The sequence below is a fragment of the Notolepis coatsorum genome (assembly GCF_963971535.1).
Source record: "Notolepis coatsorum genome assembly, chromosome: 14".
NCBI classification, from domain to species: domain Eukaryota; kingdom Metazoa; phylum Chordata; class Actinopteri; order Aulopiformes; family Paralepididae; genus Notolepis; species Notolepis coatsorum.
In genome coordinates this window covers 10,739,012-10,757,813 of record NC_140178.1, presented here as the reverse complement: position 1 = coordinate 10,757,813, position 18,802 = coordinate 10,739,012, and the positions used below count along the sequence as shown (strand labels likewise).

The 18,802-nt window shown below is 43.2% G+C and overlaps 8 protein-coding genes across 8 annotated transcripts; 5 read left to right on the top strand and 3 right to left on the bottom strand.

The window, feature by feature from the left end:
• Positions 1–239: 239 nt before the first annotated feature.
• LOC311240402 (histone H2A-like) lies at positions 240–623 on the top strand (the record flags this gene model as incomplete). Its single annotated transcript, XM_084328988.1, has 1 exon — positions 240–623. The coding sequence occupies one exon, from the start codon at positions 240–242 to the stop codon at positions 621–623; it is 384 nt and encodes a 127-aa protein (XP_084185114.1).
• Positions 624–1,422: 799 nt separating this feature from the next.
• On the top strand, positions 1,423–1,797 carry LOC311241062 (histone H2B-like; the record flags this gene model as incomplete). The annotated part of the gene is made up of 1 exon (XM_084329740.1): positions 1,423–1,797. One exon carries the CDS (start codon positions 1,423–1,425, stop codon positions 1,795–1,797), a length of 375 nt encoding a protein of 124 aa, XP_084185866.1.
• Positions 1,798–3,757: 1,960 nt separating this feature from the next.
• LOC311241054 (histone H2A) lies at positions 3,758–4,141 on the top strand (the record flags this gene model as incomplete). The annotated part of the gene is made up of 1 exon (XM_084329732.1): positions 3,758–4,141. The coding sequence occupies one exon, from the start codon at positions 3,758–3,760 to the stop codon at positions 4,139–4,141; it is 384 nt and encodes a 127-aa protein (XP_084185858.1).
• A 2,298-nt stretch (positions 4,142–6,439) lies between these two features.
• LOC311241046 (histone H3.2) lies at positions 6,440–6,850 on the bottom strand (the record flags this gene model as incomplete). The annotated part of the gene is made up of 1 exon (XM_084329724.1): positions 6,440–6,850. The coding sequence occupies one exon, from the start codon at positions 6,848–6,850 to the stop codon at positions 6,440–6,442; it is 411 nt and encodes a 136-aa protein (XP_084185850.1).
• Positions 6,851–8,447: 1,597 nt separating this feature from the next.
• Positions 8,448–9,131, bottom strand: LOC311240401 (histone H1-like; the record flags this gene model as incomplete). Its single annotated transcript, XM_084328987.1, has 1 exon — positions 8,448–9,131. The coding sequence occupies one exon, from the start codon at positions 9,129–9,131 to the stop codon at positions 8,448–8,450; it is 684 nt and encodes a 227-aa protein (XP_084185113.1).
• Positions 9,132–11,353: 2,222 nt separating this feature from the next.
• Positions 11,354–11,764, top strand: LOC311241047 (histone H3.2; the record flags this gene model as incomplete). The annotated part of the gene is made up of 1 exon (XM_084329725.1): positions 11,354–11,764. The coding sequence occupies one exon, from the start codon at positions 11,354–11,356 to the stop codon at positions 11,762–11,764; it is 411 nt and encodes a 136-aa protein (XP_084185851.1).
• A 3,826-nt stretch (positions 11,765–15,590) lies between these two features.
• LOC311241059 (histone H2B-like) lies at positions 15,591–15,965 on the bottom strand (the record flags this gene model as incomplete). The annotated part of the gene is made up of 1 exon (XM_084329737.1): positions 15,591–15,965. The coding sequence occupies one exon, from the start codon at positions 15,963–15,965 to the stop codon at positions 15,591–15,593; it is 375 nt and encodes a 124-aa protein (XP_084185863.1).
• Positions 15,966–17,939: 1,974 nt separating this feature from the next.
• LOC311240400 (uncharacterized protein) lies at positions 17,940–18,653 on the top strand (the record flags this gene model as incomplete). The annotated part of the gene is made up of 1 exon (XM_084328986.1): positions 17,940–18,653. One exon carries the CDS (start codon positions 17,940–17,942, stop codon positions 18,651–18,653), a length of 714 nt encoding a protein of 237 aa, XP_084185112.1.
• Positions 18,654–18,802: the final 149 nt, after the last annotated feature.

Here is an 18,802-nt window from a genome sequence, read left to right as displayed (position 1 = left end):
TGTTATTATAATTTCCTTCACCGCCTACATTTGCGTGTATGATTGGTGGAGAGATCGTATGAAAAGTTCGCCAACAATGTAAACCAAACCCTATTATCTCTGTCAGTCCTTCTCTGATTGGGTGATGATGCACGGAGCCATATTTGACCAATAAGCACGAACCTTAGTGAGGATATAAAGACGGCTCTTCGGCGTGTTTACCACATTATTCTGTGTTCATCTCTAGAATAAACTGAATCATGTCTGGAAGAGGTAAGACAGGAGGAAAGGTGAAGGCTAAGTCCAAGACTCGCTCCTCTCGCGCCGGGCTTCAGTTCCCCGTGGGTCGTGTCCACAGACTGCTGCGTAAAGGCAACTATGCTCATCGTGTTGGAGCCGGTGCCCCGGTTTATCTGGCCGCTGTGCTGGAATATCTGACCGCTGAGATCCTGGAGTTGGCTGGAAATGCTGCCCGTGACAACAAGAAGAGTCGTATCATCCCCCGTCACCTGCAGCTGGCCGTGCGTAACGACGAGGAGCTCAACAGACTGCTGGGAGGAGTGACCATCGCTCAGGGTGGTGTGCTGCCCAACATCCAGGCTGTCCTTCTGCCCAAGAAGACCGAGAAGGCTGCCGAGAAGTAAATTATTTAGCCTCTTCGACAAACTCCACAAAGGCTCTTTTCAGAGCCACCCACCTCTTCTTGAAGATGCAATATTTCCGTTTCTCCAAATACAATTTGGTTGTGTAACTTACGTTGTTGTCTCGCTACCTCGGATATAAGTCTAACTAAGACGATAAACACGTAATGCATAACATTTGACTGTGTTCACTAATAATTACACTTGTACAGTGCTGTTTAGAAGTAATGTTTAATGTGTTTGTCTGCAGTGTTTTTGTGCCTGTTTTTGAAGGCTTAACGATATAAATTATAAATGCCGTCAAGTGATGATTAATTTTGAAAAAAAAACTATGGGTAGTAAGTCATACTGGACAACGGTATAAATAATAAGGGATATATATATATATATGATTACAGCAAATTAATTAAATTACAAAAAAGTATGCCAAATACATGTAAAAAGGATTATATGGAGGTATGTACAGATGTGTATGTGTATGAATGTGTGTGTCATATATACATATTTATTGTAAGTCAAAGCAGTGACAGCGGTGACAGATGTCACCCAGAGAGCTAAATTTAATGTGCACAAAATGCAGTTTCATGTCGATTATGTGGCTATGGAGTTTTGCTAAAATAATAATTGGATTATTATGGCTTTGCGCGCAAATAGTTTCCTGTGAGCGGGAAATGTGCGACAAAGCCTCTCAACCAATCGTATACAAGAAGCCACGCAGCTGTATTAGCACAATTTGACCTATAAAGAGGCAGCAGTGCGCTTATCTTTCCACATTCGTTGCTGTTTAGTTCCGATTATCATCATGCCTGAGCCAGCCAAGCCAGCGCCCAAGAAGGGCTCCAAGAAAGCCGTCACCAAGACAACAGCCAAGGGAGGCAAGAAGCGCAGAAAGTCCAGGAAGGAGAGTTATGCCATTTATATTTACAAGGTGCTGAAGCAGGTCCATCCTGACACCGGCGTTTCTTCCAAGGCCATGGGGATCATGAACTCCTTTGTTAACGACATCTTTGAGCGCATCGCCGGAGAAGCCTCTAAACTGGCTCTCTACAACAAGCGTAGGACCATCACCTCCAGGGAGATCCAGACCGCCGTCCGCCTGCTGCTCCCCGGTGAGCTCGCCAAGCACGCAGTGTCCGAGGGAACCAAGGCTGTGACAAAGTACACCAGCTCCAAGTAAACTTCCCTGTCCATCTAACCCGTATTCACCCAAAGGCTCTTTTCAGAGCCACCCACTTTGTTTTGATAGAGTTATCCCAATGATCCATGGTCAGGTCACTAATGACTAAACGCATATCCCTTGATGCATTTGGTTTTCCTGGTTCCTGTCATATTCATGAAGGGGGTCTGGGTGTAATTCTAAATTCTATAAAACTAAATATATGAGAAATACATAGTGTCAGCAATCGGCATATAATCATCAGAGCCACCCACTTTGTTTTGAGAGAGTTATCCCAATGATGAACCAAGTTCAGGTGACCAATAAATAAACACATTCCTTATGTATTCTGTTTTTCCTGGACCATTTCTAGCATGCTGCATATTGGGTTTCGCCACCAGATGGAGTAAGTGCTCTAGTAGGTGGAACAAGAGCCTCCAATATATTTTCAAATGGGAGAAGTTTGAAGTTATATATGTTATGATGAATTGAAAATGGGGGACCCTGATGTAAACAAGACGAAAGTCTTTCTCTGGTCTGCATCCCCTTAACAATTGTGTGTATTGAGCTGTACTGTATTGTACCCATTCTGCCATCTGTTAATAACATTTTCAATCAATCACAAATGTAACACAAGACGAAAGTAGTAAACAAGGCGAAAGTAACACTGTCTCCATCACACCAGTAACACGTGTCTGTCCGCTAATGTCGCACTAGTAACACGTAGGGAAAGAGAGAGAGAGAGAGCCCCCGTCAGCCTATAGCTTATTCCCAGCGGAAGAGTGCTGCCGAGTGCTTCCGCGTTTTCCCTGATTGGCTGTGACACGCAGCGCGGCAGCCGCAGAGCGGAACGGCAGAGCTTGCGGCATTATGTAGCCGTAATCCCAGATGTTTTTCATTCGACGCTTAGCTCAACCGGCAGCGCTGCGGTCCTGCGGTCCGTTGGTGACAAGTTCGAATCCCTTCAATTTTTATTTATTTTTTTAACGTGCATTCTTTCGCCGGTTAAGTTTAGGCATGTTAACTTTAAGCATTGTTTCGGAGTTGGTTATGGTTAAGGTTAGGCATTGTTTCGGAGTTGGTTAAGGTTAGAAGGGTTAAGTTTACGCGCTGTTAAGGAGCTGGTTAAGGTTAGAGTTTGTCTTAGAGAATGGCAATATTCTTTCGGAGTTGGTTATGGTTAAGGTTAGGCATGGTTAAGGTTAAGGTTAAGGTTAGGCATTGTTTCAGAGTTGGTTAAGGTTAGAAGTGTTAAGTTTAGGCGCTGTTAAGGAGCTGGTTAAGGTTAGAGTTTGTCTTAGAGAATGGCAATAGACAGCCTATTTCCGCGCTGCAGCTCTATCGTGCTGCCGTGGTCACATGGGCATCATGGCCAATCAGAGAAAACGCGGAAGCACGCAACGCACTCTTCCGCTGGGAATAAGCTACACGCTCCCCATCATCCGCATGCGCAGCAGTGCAACACACAGTACAAGCCCCGAAGCCCCGCCCAGACGTATAGGGGCTGCAGCACTGCAGATTTATGCTATTCTCTGCGGCACTGCACATTTACCCCACTCAGACCAGAGGGCGTTGCTGCTTTTATTATAGTATGCTAATTTTACTGCGTGGCTTCCTGTAAGCGACTGGTTGAGCTCAGAGTCAGCGAGCATAGTGGCGCAGGATTACGGTGAATAGAACCTGCATACAAGTCAGCAGCAGGCTTTATCATCTGGATAATCACAATAATCAAATGATGATGTTATTATGCAGGTTCATTATTAGGATCTGAATAGTCGACCTCGACTTCATCACATATCTCTATATCTTTATCCTATTATGTTTATGAGTTCGTTACTCCGCCTACACCTCCCACGATGATTGGAGGACTGGTCTTTTGGATCTTTCCTGATTGGGTGAGAAAACACAAGCCTGAGGATAAAAGGCGGCTCTCCAATCCCTGTTCATTTTCTAACTCGCTAAACGTAAGAGAATAATAAACATGTCTGGAAGAGGAAAGACCGGAGGAAAGGCCAGAGCTAAGGCCAAGACTCGCTCATCTCGCGCCGGGCTTCAGTTCCCCGTGGGTCGTGTCCACAGGCTGCTGCGTAAAGGCAACTATGCGCATCGTGTTGGAGCCGGTGCCCCGGTTTATCTGGCGGCTGTGCTCGAGTATCTGACCGCTGAGATCCTGGAGTTGGCTGGAAACGCTGCCCGTGACAACAAGAAGAGTCGTATCATCCCCCGTCATCTGCAGCTGGCCGTGCGTAACGACGAGGAGCTCAACAAACTGCTGGGAGGAGTGACCATCGCTCAGGGAGGTGTGCTGCCCAACATCCAGGCTGTCCTTCTGCCCAAGAAGACCGAGAAGGCTGCCAAGAAGTAAATTATTTAGCCTCTTCGACAAACTCCACAAAGGCTCTTTTCAGAGCCACCCACCTCTTACCCAGAAGGCGAGAACTCCTTGCTGCAATGTCTACTCCTACACTGACGTGTTGGGGCTCACTCTTGACCAGGAATTTGAGCTATTGAGCAAATCTAACCATGCCTATAATGACTAGTTAAATGTACTGCAATTTCTGTTTTACATTCTACCTGGGAGCATGACTTAACTCAGTGGTTCCCAAAGTTGGGGTCGCGACCCAAAGGTGGGCCGCGAGCAGCCACGGATGGGCCGCGAGATGATTTAAAAAAAATAAAAAAAAATTAAAAAAAATTAAAAATTAATTTTTTTTTTATTTTTTATTTTTATAATTTTTTATTTTTTTATTTAATTTTTTTTTGTCAGGCCACTGAACTTAGAAGCAGGCCAGGACAGTGTTTCTAGTTGTATTCTAAAATTCTATTCTATTGTATTCTAAAATGTGACTATATGGTTTTATATTAACTTAATAAATAAACAAAAACGAAAAAACTACTTATTTCAACGAACATTTCAAACTAAATAACAGATTATGCACATAAAACGCTGAAAACAACCGAAGCAACAATAGTATTTTAATGAGGCTATTATTATTATCATTATTATTTTGCAACAAGTTAGCCCTCTCATAAATAGCACATATAAATGAATAACTAACTTGAACTAACTTAATAGGATTGAAGTGATATTTGGCTTAAAAAATCGGTCGCCTGACAAAAAAAAAAAAAAAAAAAGCCAGACGATGTGCATTGGGCCGCGGCTCTCTGACACCTTATTTTCTGGGCCCCGGCCTGAAAAGTTTGGGAACCCCTGACTTAACTAATGGTATGACGGTCAAATCACCTTGTTGAATAGTATTCTGAATTTGTCATTTTCCCATAAAGAATAAGTATGTGGAGAAAAGTTTAGCTTCTAAAATAATTACCTTGTTTGACTCCTTAGAAAGCTATACTTTTTTAAAACCACTATTCTACCCCCACAATGTGGCAAATCCACACCCCAAAAAACTCCAAACGATACAGAATCTAGCTATAAAAAAAATACATACAGACTCCCCAGGTAGGCTATATATTAGACAATAATGTTCACCAGTCAGCTGGGCTGAGAACAGTCAAAGGAATAATGGTTGTCCTGGGAAGTAGATTTGTATTCAAATCAGTTGATAATCCCTCACTGTTGCAACACACCAATCTCTGTTTAACAAATATGGAAACGATTGATTGATTGAATACTTTAGATACAGATTGCAGAATGGGTACAATATAGTATGGCTAAATACACACAATTGTTAAGGGAATGCAGACCAGAGAAAGAATTTCTTCTTGTTTACATCAGGGTCCCCCATTTTCAATTCATCATAACATTTATGACATACAGATATACAGTACTGTTACATCCAGACATGTATGACATACAAGAACAAGAATGAAACAAGAACTTACCCTCCCCATCTCCCTTTTTCCTTTCTATAATTTATTTTTAAATGACTAATCAATAAAGTAGTTTTAAGTTGTGATGAAGAGGAATCATCAGAAGTGGAAACATTTGCTTCCCTACTCCGACCCTGGCCTCCTGAACCTGTCCAAACCAGGTCTGTGATGAGGGATGGAGGAGGGCTGGTAGCACTGACCTGACCCAACATGTGACACATTTGGAGCAATGTATGGCTCTTATCACAGAGTTACAGCTCATTGTGTCTGTAGTTTGTAAAATTGTACTGAATAATGTATTTCCCTTGCCTGGCTCCACTTCAGAGTATTATACTAACGGAAACCTGCACACAACCAACTGGAACTACATTGCTCCTAAAATAATAAATATCTGTAAAATAGCAACTGAATGAATGTTAAATACTTGGAAATAAATGTACAAGGACGGCATGATTGATCTTTTCTTCTGAGTGATGTGTCAACGTTTGAGTCTGTTAATGACATTATGAATGAAGCCCCTCAAACTAGGTCAGCATGTATGTTGTTTACACTGCCTTTATATTAAATGTTTACTTCTCCATTGTAATGTGACCTGTATGCATTATACTACCTGTACCCCCCTCCTGTTATGACGAACGTCCCGAAGGGGATCAATAAAGGAATATATTATTATGCTATTTGTTCTGCTTTAGCCCCATGTAGCCAGCAAGATATGCTAGGTCTAAATATTTTAAATGTTGAAATAATGAGTTAATGGGATGTACTTTTCATGATAACGGTGTTGGCTCTTAAAATAACCTTTGGGTTATGAATGTAGGAAAACAACGCATATTTAAGCACGCTCTCCACGGATACGGCGGGCCAGCTGGATGTCTTTGGGCATGATGGTCACCCTCTTGGCGTGGATGGCGCACAGGTTGGTGTCCTCAAACAGACCGACCAGGTAAGCCTCACTGGCCTCCTGAAGAGCCATGACAGCAGAGCTCTGGAAGCGCAGGTCGGTCTTGAAGTCCTGGGCGATTTCTCTGACCAGGCGCTGGAAAGGCAACTTGCGGATGAGCAACTCGGTGGACTTCTGGTAACGACGGATCTCTCTCAGCGCCACGGTACCGGGCCTGTAACGATGTGGCTTCTTCACGCCGCCGGTAGCCGGTGCGCTCTTACGGGCAGCCTTGGTGGCGAGCTGCTTCCTTGGGGCTTTGCCACCGGTGGACTTACGAGCGGTCTGCTTAGTTCTAGCCATTATGAGAAACGATGTTTTCTTCTTCACTCGAACAAGAATAATACGCTGCTGTGTCGAAACTCTGGCCTTATATTACCGACACGGAGGCACAGTCGTTGCTGATTGGTGTCCACTCTGAGTTTGTTACTCCGCCTACATCTCACAAAGGCTCTTTTCAGAGCCACCACTATTACAGAGAACAAGGAATAACTCTTGGCTGCATCCTATACTGTAAAGTCTACTCCTATACATGAGATCATAGTAGCTGACTCCAACCTAAAAAGGACAATATATACTTACCTTATGCATACCTTATGTTTATACTGTATACATAATCAGATCATATATTTAGCATTTTTAGAGATTGGATTATTAGATTATATATTGTAACTATATTTATTGTAGGGCAAATATTACCCCATTTCGCACCTTGTTCCGCTCATGCCTGTCCAGAGTTAATTATATTGTTTAAACTGCCTTTTTATTCTCTTATCTCTTATCATGAATTGAAAATGGGGGACCCTGATGTAAACCAGACGAAAGTTTATTGTGCACGAAATAATGCACAATAAATCAGTACATTGTGTTGAAGTGTCTCTATAATTAATATTTTCTGGGAATATATGCATCATATCTTCTGGACTGATCCAGTGGATGGAGAATTCATTATTTTTGATATCGGGTCATACAGTACAAGACTCCAAAACAATGCTATGGGTTTTTATACTTGATGTAATAGATTAGATTAAAATGTATTGTCATACAACAAGTACAGTACAATACAAATAAGTTTGGCATACAACCAGAGTGCAAATGTAACAGTAAAGTAGTAATATTTACAATAGTAATATACAGGTGATTAAACTGGGTATAATATATATATAAATAAGTACTACTGAATAATAGTGCTATTCAGATGTACAGCATTGTAGTATTAATATGTACAGTGATACAGGTACAAAGACACTATAGTAATAATAAGTCATCAGTATGTATATTGAACTAGGTGCACAAAATAAGTGCAAGTCACAGTATGATCAGAAATACATGCATTAGTACAAAATGTCTAGAAACTGAGAACCAGCAGTTGTCCTTAGATTCATAGACTGGCATCTTTGGGTAAACTATGTAGATTAATGAATAGTTTAATAAAATGATCGTGAGCAACTTCAGCAAATGGAATTCCCCGTAGTCATTCCAATAGTGTCATAGCGGTAATTTACACACGAACATAAATGCATCATAATGATAGCAATTTATGTATTTCCACAATAAAGGGCTCAACTCAGTGCTGTAAAGTATATGCGTTAGTAGGACCCACTAATCAAACCGGTCTTAATAACAATCAACATTCTCCAATTAAGAACCTATATCTGATCTATATTTTGTTGTGGTATATTCTCCATATTTATATAATATATAAAGTTGCATTTGCTTTGTTGCCGTGCTTGAAGTATCTCGTGGAAATAAGCCATCCCAAAAGTAATACCAAGTTATATACTTCGATAAGCCCCTCACTTCCACACACACTAGAGTACAATATTGCTTTTCATGGAAGAGGTGGGTGGCTCTTAAAAGAGCCTTTTGTTGAATTAAAGACAACGTTCTGTTCAAACGCTTATCGCTTCTTGGGAGCTGTCCTCTTAGCTGCTATTGGCTTGGCAGCCTTCTTAGCTGGGGCCTTCTTGGGCGCAGTGGGCTTTTTCACCTTCTTTGGGCTCTTGGCTGCTACCTTCTTGGGGCTCTTGGCTGCTACCTTCTTGGGACTCTTGGCTGCTACCTTCTTGGGACTCTTGGCTGCTGCCTTCTTGGGACTCTTGGCCGCTACCTTCTTGGGACTGGCCGCTACCTTCTTGACTTTCTTTGGAGACTTCTTGGCGGCAGCAGGCTTCTTCGTTGCTGCCTTCGCGGGCTTTTTGGCCACGACAGGTTTCTTGGCTGCTGGCTTCTTGGCTTTCGGAGCGGCTTTCGGAGCGGGCTTTTTGGCTTTAACCTCAGCCTTGTTGATCTTGAAAGAGCCGGAGGCTCCGGTACCCTTGACCTGGACCAGGGTTCCCTTTGTCACCAGACTCTTGACAGCGGTCTTAACGCGGGCCTTGTTCTTGTCCACGTCATAGCCACCGGCAGCCAGAGCCTTCTTTATGGCAGCCAGAGACACACCGCTCCTCTCTTTAGAAGCAGACACTGCCTCGACGACCAGGTCACTGACGCTGGGACCTGCCTTCTTGGGTCTGGGAGCTGCCTTCTTCTTAGCGGCCTTAGCCGGAGCGGCGGGAGCTGGAGCTGGGGCGACTTCTGCCATCTTCTCTCGTTCTCTGCTGCAAAACAAAAGTTGAAGTAACTAGGAGTGTCAACTGACTGATAGTGTGGCCGAGGCAGGGGACTGGTCTTAAACACTGCATGAGAGCCATGTAGACTCAACCAGCCCGGTCCTACTCTGTACTGTCAAAATGCTCTGTCGCTTGTGTTTTCTCTTCGCATAAAATAGTTAAAATACACAACTATGAATATTGCAGAAATCTAACGCCAAATGTCCCAGCTAGTAGACACATGTCCCATCAGAATCAAACTATTTGGAGAAACATGGTTAATTTGTGGACGCTCCAAAACAATAATGTGTGCCGTCACCACTGTTGTGCAGTTACTTTTTTCTTGTATTTATCTCTTACAATTCTTTAGAGTAAATTAGAATCCGACAAAATCTCGTTTTCCAGCGAGCCGAGCTACCTGACAAGGGACTGAAAGAAAGATGAGTCATCTGGGGTGACGCGTTTTGTTTTAAATGGGTGACTTTTCGGTGTTGGTAAACACAGTCTTTTGTTGGTGGTGGCCTGTAGTGTGGGTGACCTCGACTTCGTTTGAGTAAGTAGAAGGTTTAATGTGGCCTATATGGATTAAAACTCAAATTAGTCCTACATTTATGAGTATGTAAAAACCGTATAAAGGACACATAGCTATACATTTAGCTTTTTGTTTACAATACAGGCTTTAAAAGACAACTGAAACAACATTTAACAGCCCTACGCCTGCACATTATGTACATGTAGACACACACATACGCATAGTTACTTTTATTTTTACTTTATTGTATTTTTAGTGACAGGAATATTAGTAGCCTATACAAATAGGTGGTAAGAGTATATGGTTTCTCACTGCTTGTGAATTGAGTGCATATTAATATATAGTGTTATGTAATGTATATTGTACTATGTTCTATTATGCGGTATCATGTAATATGGTTGATTTTTAATTCCACTTGGTTGCTTGTCTGAAAATGTCTTATCTGTAACATGTTTATATGTTATGTGTGGACCCCAGGAAAAGTAGCTGATGTTTTGCATCAGCTAATGGGGATCATAATACAATCATACTGTAAGAAAGAAGTACACAAACAGTCCATGCAAGGCCTCTATTGTTAGTGTCTATTGGTGTAGTACATGTTGATACATTCTGAAGAAATGGTTCAAGGAATGAAACATACCGTACTATGTTTCTACTACCTGTACCATAGTGGGGCATTGGATTATATACACATGGCCCATGGTGAGACCCAGTCCTGTGTAAATGTTGGTGTCATCTGTTTAGTAACCCAAACAAGAGGAAACCATCGGCTCAACCCAGCATCATCAGAAAACATCTCTTACAAAAATGTATCCTGGCATTCCTATGATAAAAAAATTATGCCATGCATCTACCATTGATATCATGGTTTTAAAATTGACTATACCATGTTATTAATGGTTCCATTACATGTACTATGGCTCTACCATGGTACATCATTTATATAATGACTGGTAAAAAAAATAAAAAGAGCACCTTGTGAAACACAAAATAAACTATTGAGCTGCTGATCAGTTTGATCAAAGGTGTCCTTATTGATAAATACTGCTCAGAAAAGTTAGGCCCAAATCTGCGATTTTATGTTGTATGACAGAAACACATCTAGATAAATTGTGACTAGATTTGAAGCATTAACATTACGAGTGGAAAGAGTGGAGAGCATGGTGTGGTGTATCAGTGCATTTGTTGAAGTCCAAACCATAGGGGATGCCTGATGAGCAAAGTAACATTTCAGCCAGATGTGGAGGCTGCGTATCCTGCTAAACATGGAGGGAGAGGGGACCGGCGATGATCAGTATTGCTGAAGTCATATTTTAGACTTCTGATTGCTGGAGTTTGATGTCAACAATATTATTATAAAGGCTTATTGTTGTTGTAATAATGTATTTAACATTTAACGTAGGTATGGGGTAGTTCATCTTTTTCATTATAATTACATGAGCCTGGAATGCGGGCTTGTGTTTTCTCACCCAATCAGAAAAGAGGTTTTGTGGGCGTTTTTTTTCAAAAGACGAGTCCTCCAATCCTCGTGTGAGATGTAGGCGGAATCACGAGCTCCCAGAGTGGAGACCAATCAGAAACGACTGCCCCTCCACGTTAGTAATATAAGGCCAGAGTTTCGGCACAGCAGCGTATTATTCTTGTTCGAGACTTCGAGTGAAGAAGAAAACATAGTTTCTCATAATGGCTAGAACTAAGCAGACCGCTCGTAAGTCTACCGGTGGCAAAGCCCCAAGGAAGCAGCTCGCCACCAAGGCTGCCCGTAAGAGTGCACCGGCTACCGGCGGCGTGAAGAAGCCACATCGTTACAGGCCCGGTACCGTGGCGCTGAGAGAGATCCGTCGTTACCAGAAGTCTACCGAGTTGCTCATCCGCAAGCTGCCTTTCCAGCGCCTGGTCAGAGAAATCGCCCAGGACTTCAAGACCGACCTGCGCTTCCAGAGCTCTGCTGTCATGGCTCTTCAGGAGGCCAGTGAGGCTTACCTGGTCGGACTGTTTGAGGACACCAACCTGTGCGCCATCCACGCCAAGAGGGTGACCATCATGCCCAAAGACATCCAGCTGGCCCGCCGCATCCGTGGAGAGCGCGCTTAGATCGACCTGTTGACTAGTTGTTCCCCTAAAGGCTCTTTTAAGAGCCACCTCAAAGATCATGAATGAGTGCCGTTTCCTTATTTTAAGAGTTTTAATTCCACATGGAATTTGTAGGTCAAATGTTGACTACATTTATCACGAAGTAACTAATCTAATCCATGACTGTACAACCTGACAAGTTGTATCGATTACACGAGAAGTGTGCCCTATTTTCTAAAGTAAATACAATCTGAACTATCATGTTTGCTCCTTGTCTGGGGTCTATTTTGGTTGAGCCGGCATGCTTTCCCCATTTCCAAAATGGTCTCGTCAGTGGTCCGGTAGCGGTCCGGTACTGTCCATGTGTTTTTTTTTCCTTTATGGATTTATGTTTTTTTCCCGTTCTGTAAAATGCCTTGCATGTCCACTACACTTATAAGTCCAACTTTGGGCTAGTCATATCACAACCTACAGTAGACTATAAACCGTTCTGGAATTCTTTATTTCTATGTTATGAAATAGGGGTGACTGAGATATATTTGATCAAATTATGGGCCACAATCTATTTGAATGAACTGTAGGTGCTTGACATGACAGGTTGAGAACCAAAGTCAGGAACTGAAGTCTTTCCTAAATGAAATGTTCATGTGAAAGCAATTTGCCTCTTGGCTGTTTGCTGTCTACAACAGTTTTACCCATGACTTTCTTTCCTCAAATTTCAAAACAGATCTCATTTAATTATGCAAAACTATATGGGGCAAATTAGGGGTATTATAGGCTTATTTTATTGTAAGTATGTTCTGGTTCCACATTGAATTAGGTGTCATGTATCATGTTCACTTGAATATTGAAGTCATATTCAGTTTGCCTTTTGTCTGATCTATTAGTTGCATCGATTACACTGCTGACAAATATTGAACCTATGTTAAAAAATTTATACAATCCGAACTATCCCATTAGGTTCTCCCCAGAGTCCAGGACATGAGTAAACAGATGGATATAGCAAGCTAGCATAAGGACACATAGTATAACTAGATTGTATAGTAGTGTACATAAGATCCATTGCCTTATCCGTAGCTAACAGTATATTGCACGATCGCAGGACCTTAGCATGTCTTACCATGCTTTTTGTAAACTTTATGGACATATACCGGTTATGTCTTATTCTTATTACTTGTAGTATTGCACAAATGTCTTATTCTCATCCTATTCTTATTACTGTATTATAGCACAATCACTGCGGGCATGACCCCCGCATTTCACTGTATGCTTGTATGCCGTGACAAATAAAACTCTTGACTTGAGAATTGTCTGGGGTCCATTTTGGTTGAGCCTGCATGCTTTCCCGGTTTCCAAAATGATTTTATCAGTTTGGTCCGGTACTGTCTATGGTGCTGAGCGCTAGATGTGCAGTGCCTACAAGTGTACATGTACATCTATTATCTACCATCAACAAGATTAGATGCACTTTAGAAAATATTCGTTTGTGGTCCCAAATTAAACATGCATTAAAGGGGTTATGCACTGCTATTCCTAGCACTATTTGGGCAACTTTACACACTTCCTGTGAGTCTATGTAACACATCTGTAATTTTTATTCCAAAAATAATCATTGTTTTATATTTCTAATCTTGTACTCAAAACCAGCATTTTTCAGCCTCATGAAAGCAGGCTATTATTGGCTTGGCTCCACCCAGACTTTGAGTGACAGCCACCCACCAAATAGCTCCGCCCATCTCCCCGTCAGAGATTAGGTTTCAGGTTACATACAAATATGGTATGTCATAAATATAGAGATGTAGCAGTACTGTCTATCTATATATATATAATATGTTACCATGAATTGAAATTGGGGGACCCTGATGTAAACAAGACGAAAGTCTTTCTCTGGTCTCTATCATAGCAGTACTGAGCAGTACTGTAGCAATACAAATATGGTATGTCATAAATATAGAGATGTAGCAGTACTGTCTATCTATATATATGTTACCACTATTTGTAAAAGCCACAACCACGTTACCATATTTGTAATAATGTAAATCATTGTGTCGTTGTACATATTGTGTATACACCGTTAGAAGCTAACATAGCTTAGCTTGGTAGCTATTGTGCTAACAACATATCCCGACGTCCGGCTCGCTGGCCGGCATGCACGCCCGACCCAAAATGGTTCTCTCCTCTCTGTACACCCCCGTCCCCACGGGTACCCTGCCGGGGAGCCCATGGACGCGACAACGGCGGCAGCCGTAGGGTGCTCGAGCCCGCCCTAACGCTAGTGGTACACAATAGCTATGAGCTAACTAACGCTACGGCCGCCGCTGTTGTCGCGTCCACAAGCTCCCCGGCAGGACACCCGCGAGAACGGGGGCACACAAGGAGGAGAGAACCACCCCAAATCGAGCACTCATGCCGGCCGACAAGCCGGACACCGCGGTTGTTGTTAGCACAATAGTAGCCCACTGTGATGCACCGAGTGGGCCACCATTGATCAACATGCAGCGATGTGTAGCTTGCATGATGCGTGTGCAGTGCTTTGCCACACAGGTCTGAGAAGAGGACCTGCACATGATAGCAACCGGGAGCGTCGCGGAGCATTCAGCCTGCTGGCTACCTAGATCCACTTCAACCAGCCGAGCGTCGGGAGCTCCAGCAGCTTGTCGATGTGCTAATAGCCTGGAGCCAGCTACCGTTAGCTTGCAGAGGCTCAAGCACACCGACAAGCTGTTTAGCCAGCTACCGTTAGCTTGCAGAGGCTATTAGCACACCGACAAGCTGTGTAGCCAGCAGGCTGAATGCTCCGCGACGCTGGTTGAAGTGGATCTAGGTAGCCAGCAGGCTGAATGCTCAACGACGCTCCCGGTTGCTAACGCCGGCCCCGGCTGGTGCTAAGTAGCTAGCGATCGCTCCCGAGTCCCGAGAGCTAACGCCGGTCTGTCTGTCGAAGACCGAGGGAACCGCATCAGGCTTCAGCTGATTAGTGATCTTCTGGACAAACCTTCCACCCTGCAGGTAGCAAGAATGGAGGCGGGAATTACTAAAACCACAGAGCCAATCACATCACCGTGCGCTATAAACAGCGCCCTGTGACGTGCACCAGGTCGTCAAATCAACATGACCTGATTTACTAGAGGCAAAGAGGGGATGGGCTGTAGCTGAGGAATTCGCCAATATAGTATTTAGGCCCAAAAACACATTGATATGAACTCCTATTACTATAATACAATGCTAGAGACTGAAAAATGACATTTATAATGCATAGCACCTTTAACTATTAATTTTAAATGTGCCAGAGTCTGACTGACATCATATATCAGGTTTGAGATATGTATTTATTGTGTACGATGGTCACTTTGATTGATTGTATGGTTGTTACTGTTAACTCTCTGTGTAGCCAGAAGTTATAGATGCTATTTAAATAGTGCAGTTAAAGGCCCATAGCAAACGAGAGGCTATCAACCCTGCTTACACTGCTTTAACCACTAAACCCTATAACCATGTTCCGTTTCCTGTGTCTGTGCACCAGGATCTAACACTCAACACTTGACCTTTAACCTAACCAAAAACCTCAATTTCACTTCCAAAATCAGTTAAGCCTAACTTCAGACTTCTCCCATTTGAAAATATATTGGAGGCTGTCTTGTTCCACCTACTAGAGCACTTACTCCATCTGGTGGCGAAACCCAAACGACAGGCAGCATCCTAGACATGGACGAGGAAAAACAAATACATAAGGAACGTGTTTATTTAATAGTCACCTAAATTGATCATTGGGATAACTCTCTCAAAACAAAGTGGGTGGCTCTGAAAAGAGCCTTTGGGTGAATACTGGTTAGATGGACAGGGAAGTTTACTTGGAGCTGGTGTACTTGGTCACAGCCTTGGTTCCCTCGGACACTGCGTGCTTGGCCAGTTCACCGGGGAGCAGCAGGCGCACGGCGGTCTGGATCTCCCTGGAAGTGATGGTCCTACGCTTGTTGTAGAGAGCCAGTTTAGAGGCTTCTCCGGCGATGCGCTCAAAGATGTCGTTAACGAAGGAGTTCATGATCCCCATGGCCTTGGAGGAAACGCCGGTGTCGGGATGAACCTGCTTCAGGACCTTGTAAATATAAATGGCATAACTCTCCTTCCTGGACTTTCTGCGCTTCTTGCCTCCCTTGGCGGTTGTCTTGGTGACGGCTTTCTTGGAGCCCTTCTTGGGCGCTGGCTTGGCTGGCTCAGGCATGATGATCAGTCGGAACTAAACAGCAACGAATGTGGAAACAGAAGCGCACTGCTGCGCTTTTATAGGTCAAATTGTGCAAATACAGCTGCGTGGCTTCTTGTATACGATTGGTTGAGAGGCTTTGTCGCACTTTTACCGCGCACAAGAAACTGTTTGCGCACAAAGCCTTAATAACGCAATTGTATATTCTCTTAGCAAAACTCCATAGCCACACTTGAGATGATCAGCCAAGCAATAATCGACATGAAACTGCATTTTTCCAAGACAATGATTTTGTGCACCTTAAATGTAGCTCTCTTGGTGACATCTGTCACTGCTTTGACTTACAATATATATATACACACCCACACATTCATACACATCTGTCTGTACATACCTGCATATAATCCTTTTTACATGTATTTGGCATAACTTTTAATCATGGAAATGCCAGTATACATTTATACTGTGAGAGATGTTTTCTGATGGTGCTGAGTCGTCTCCATGAGCAGGTTTCCTCTTGTTTGGGTTATTTATTACTGATCATAAACAGATGACACAGACCGACATGGTCTCACCATGAGCTACATGTATCGGTACCTCACTGTGGTACAAGATAATAATACAAGTATGACTCTGACAACATATAGTATGTTTCATTCCTTGAGCTATTTCTTCTGAATGTATCAAAAATGTAGCTGGCAGCCTACTGCACCACATTCTAAGATACTTTACTTCACAATGAATTGAGCCCTAACAATAGAGGCCTGTATATCTGACCTATAGGCTAAACACAAACTGTAATGTCTGTGTTGTTCTGTTTCTTCCAGTATGGCTGCCTGTAACCGTTGGTAACCACTTTCAAAAGAAATGCCTAATTCATGTGCAGTGGTAGTCGGTAAAACACTGCTGAAAAGCATGATATTACTGTTCCGTTGTGACTTCTTTATAACATTCAGTAATAAGACACAACACTATGTGTTGATATGATAATCTATACATGTAATTTATACATAGCAACCATTCCATTGCCTTTACTACACAAACATTCCGTGCAAGGCCTCTTTTGTGGAAATGCAGAACATGTTGACATGGTGCGTTTATGTTTGGTGATATGATGATTCATTATGAATCTACTATGTCGATCTATTTAAACCATTGAAATATAATTAAAATAGACCAATGCAGTTATTATTTATTGTGCTAAGTGTTCAGTGTAGCAGAATTTAATCAGAAAACACAGCAGATCAGCAATGCCCAAAAAGCATGTATTGTCAACAAGCATGCAGCAGTCTAAAGTACACAACAAACTAGCCCCCCCCCCCCAAAAGGAAAATATAGCTACGTTTCTTGTGTGAGTTATGAAATGTTTTGCAACATTAATTAATTAAATGTTAGTTGTAATTAATATAGGCCACGTGAAACCTTCATCTGATCTAAGGTGGTGATCATCCCTCATACGAAGTCGAGGTGACCCACGCTACAGGCCACCAGCAACAGTGTGTTTACCAACACCGGAAAAGCATCCATTTAAAACAAAACGCGTCACCCCAGATTACTAATCTTGCTCCCAGTCTCTAGTCAGGTAGCTCGGCTCGCTGGAAAACGAGATTATGTCGGATTATAATGCAATCTAAAGAATTGTGAGACATAAATAACAGAGAAAGGTATAGCTGCGCACCATGGTGAAGGCGCAAATTGGTGGTTTGAAGCGTCCACAAACACACCAGGGGTCTCCAAATGGTTTAATTATGATGGCACATATTTCTGCTTGCTGACCCATTTGGCGTTAAATTCCTCCAATATTCATAGTTGTGTATTTGAGCTCTTTTTTGGCGAGGAGAAAACACAAGCGGCAGAGCATTTTGACAGCACAGAGGAGGACAGGGTGGGTTGAGTCTACATGGCTCTCATGTAGTGTTTAAGACCAGCCCTCTGACTGAGCTTCAATATCATAATTCTACTTGTGTTGAATCTGAGACAGAACGAGAGAAGATGGCAGAAGTCGCTCCAGCTCCAGCTCCAGCTCCTGCCGCTCCGGCTAAGGCCGCTAAGAAGAAGGCAGCTCCCAGACCCAAGAAGGCAGGTCCCAGCGTCAGTGACCTGGTAGTCGAGGCAGTGTCTGCTTCTAAAGAGAGGAGCGGTGTGTCTCTGGCTGCCGTAAAGAAGGCTCTGGCTGCCGGCGGCTATGACGTGGACAAGAATAAGGCCCGTGTTAAGACCGCTGTCAAGAGTCTGGTGACAAAGGGAACCCTGGTCCAGGTCAAGGGTACCGGAGCCTCCGGCTCTTTCAAGATCAACAAGGCTGAGGTTAAAGCCAAAAAGCCCGCAAAGAAAGCCGCTCCGAAAGCCAAGAAGCCAGCAGCCAAGAAACCTGTCGTGGCCAAAAAGCCTGCGAAGGCAGCAACGAAGAAGCCTGCTGCCGCCAAGAAGTCTCCCAAGAAAGTCAAGAAGGTAGCGGCCAAGAGTCCCCAGAAGGTAGCGGCCAAGAGTCCCAAGAAGGTAGCGGCCAAGAGTCCCAAGAAGGTAGCGGCCAAGAGTCCCAAGAAGGTAGCGGCCAAGAGTCCCAAGAAGGTAGCGGCCAAGAGTCCCAAGAAGGTAGCGGCCAAGAGTCCCAAGAAGGTAGCGGCCAAGAGCCCAAAGAAGGTGACAAAGCCCGCTGCGCCCAAGAAGGCCCCAGCTAAGAGGGCAGCTCCCAAGAAGAGATGAGCGTTTGAACAGAACGTTGTCTTTAATTAAACAAAAGGCTCTTTTAAGAGCCACCCACCTCTTTAATGAAAAGCAATATTGTACTCTAATGTGTGGAAGTGAAGGGGGCTTATCGAAGTATATAACTTAGTATTACTTTAGTGATTGAT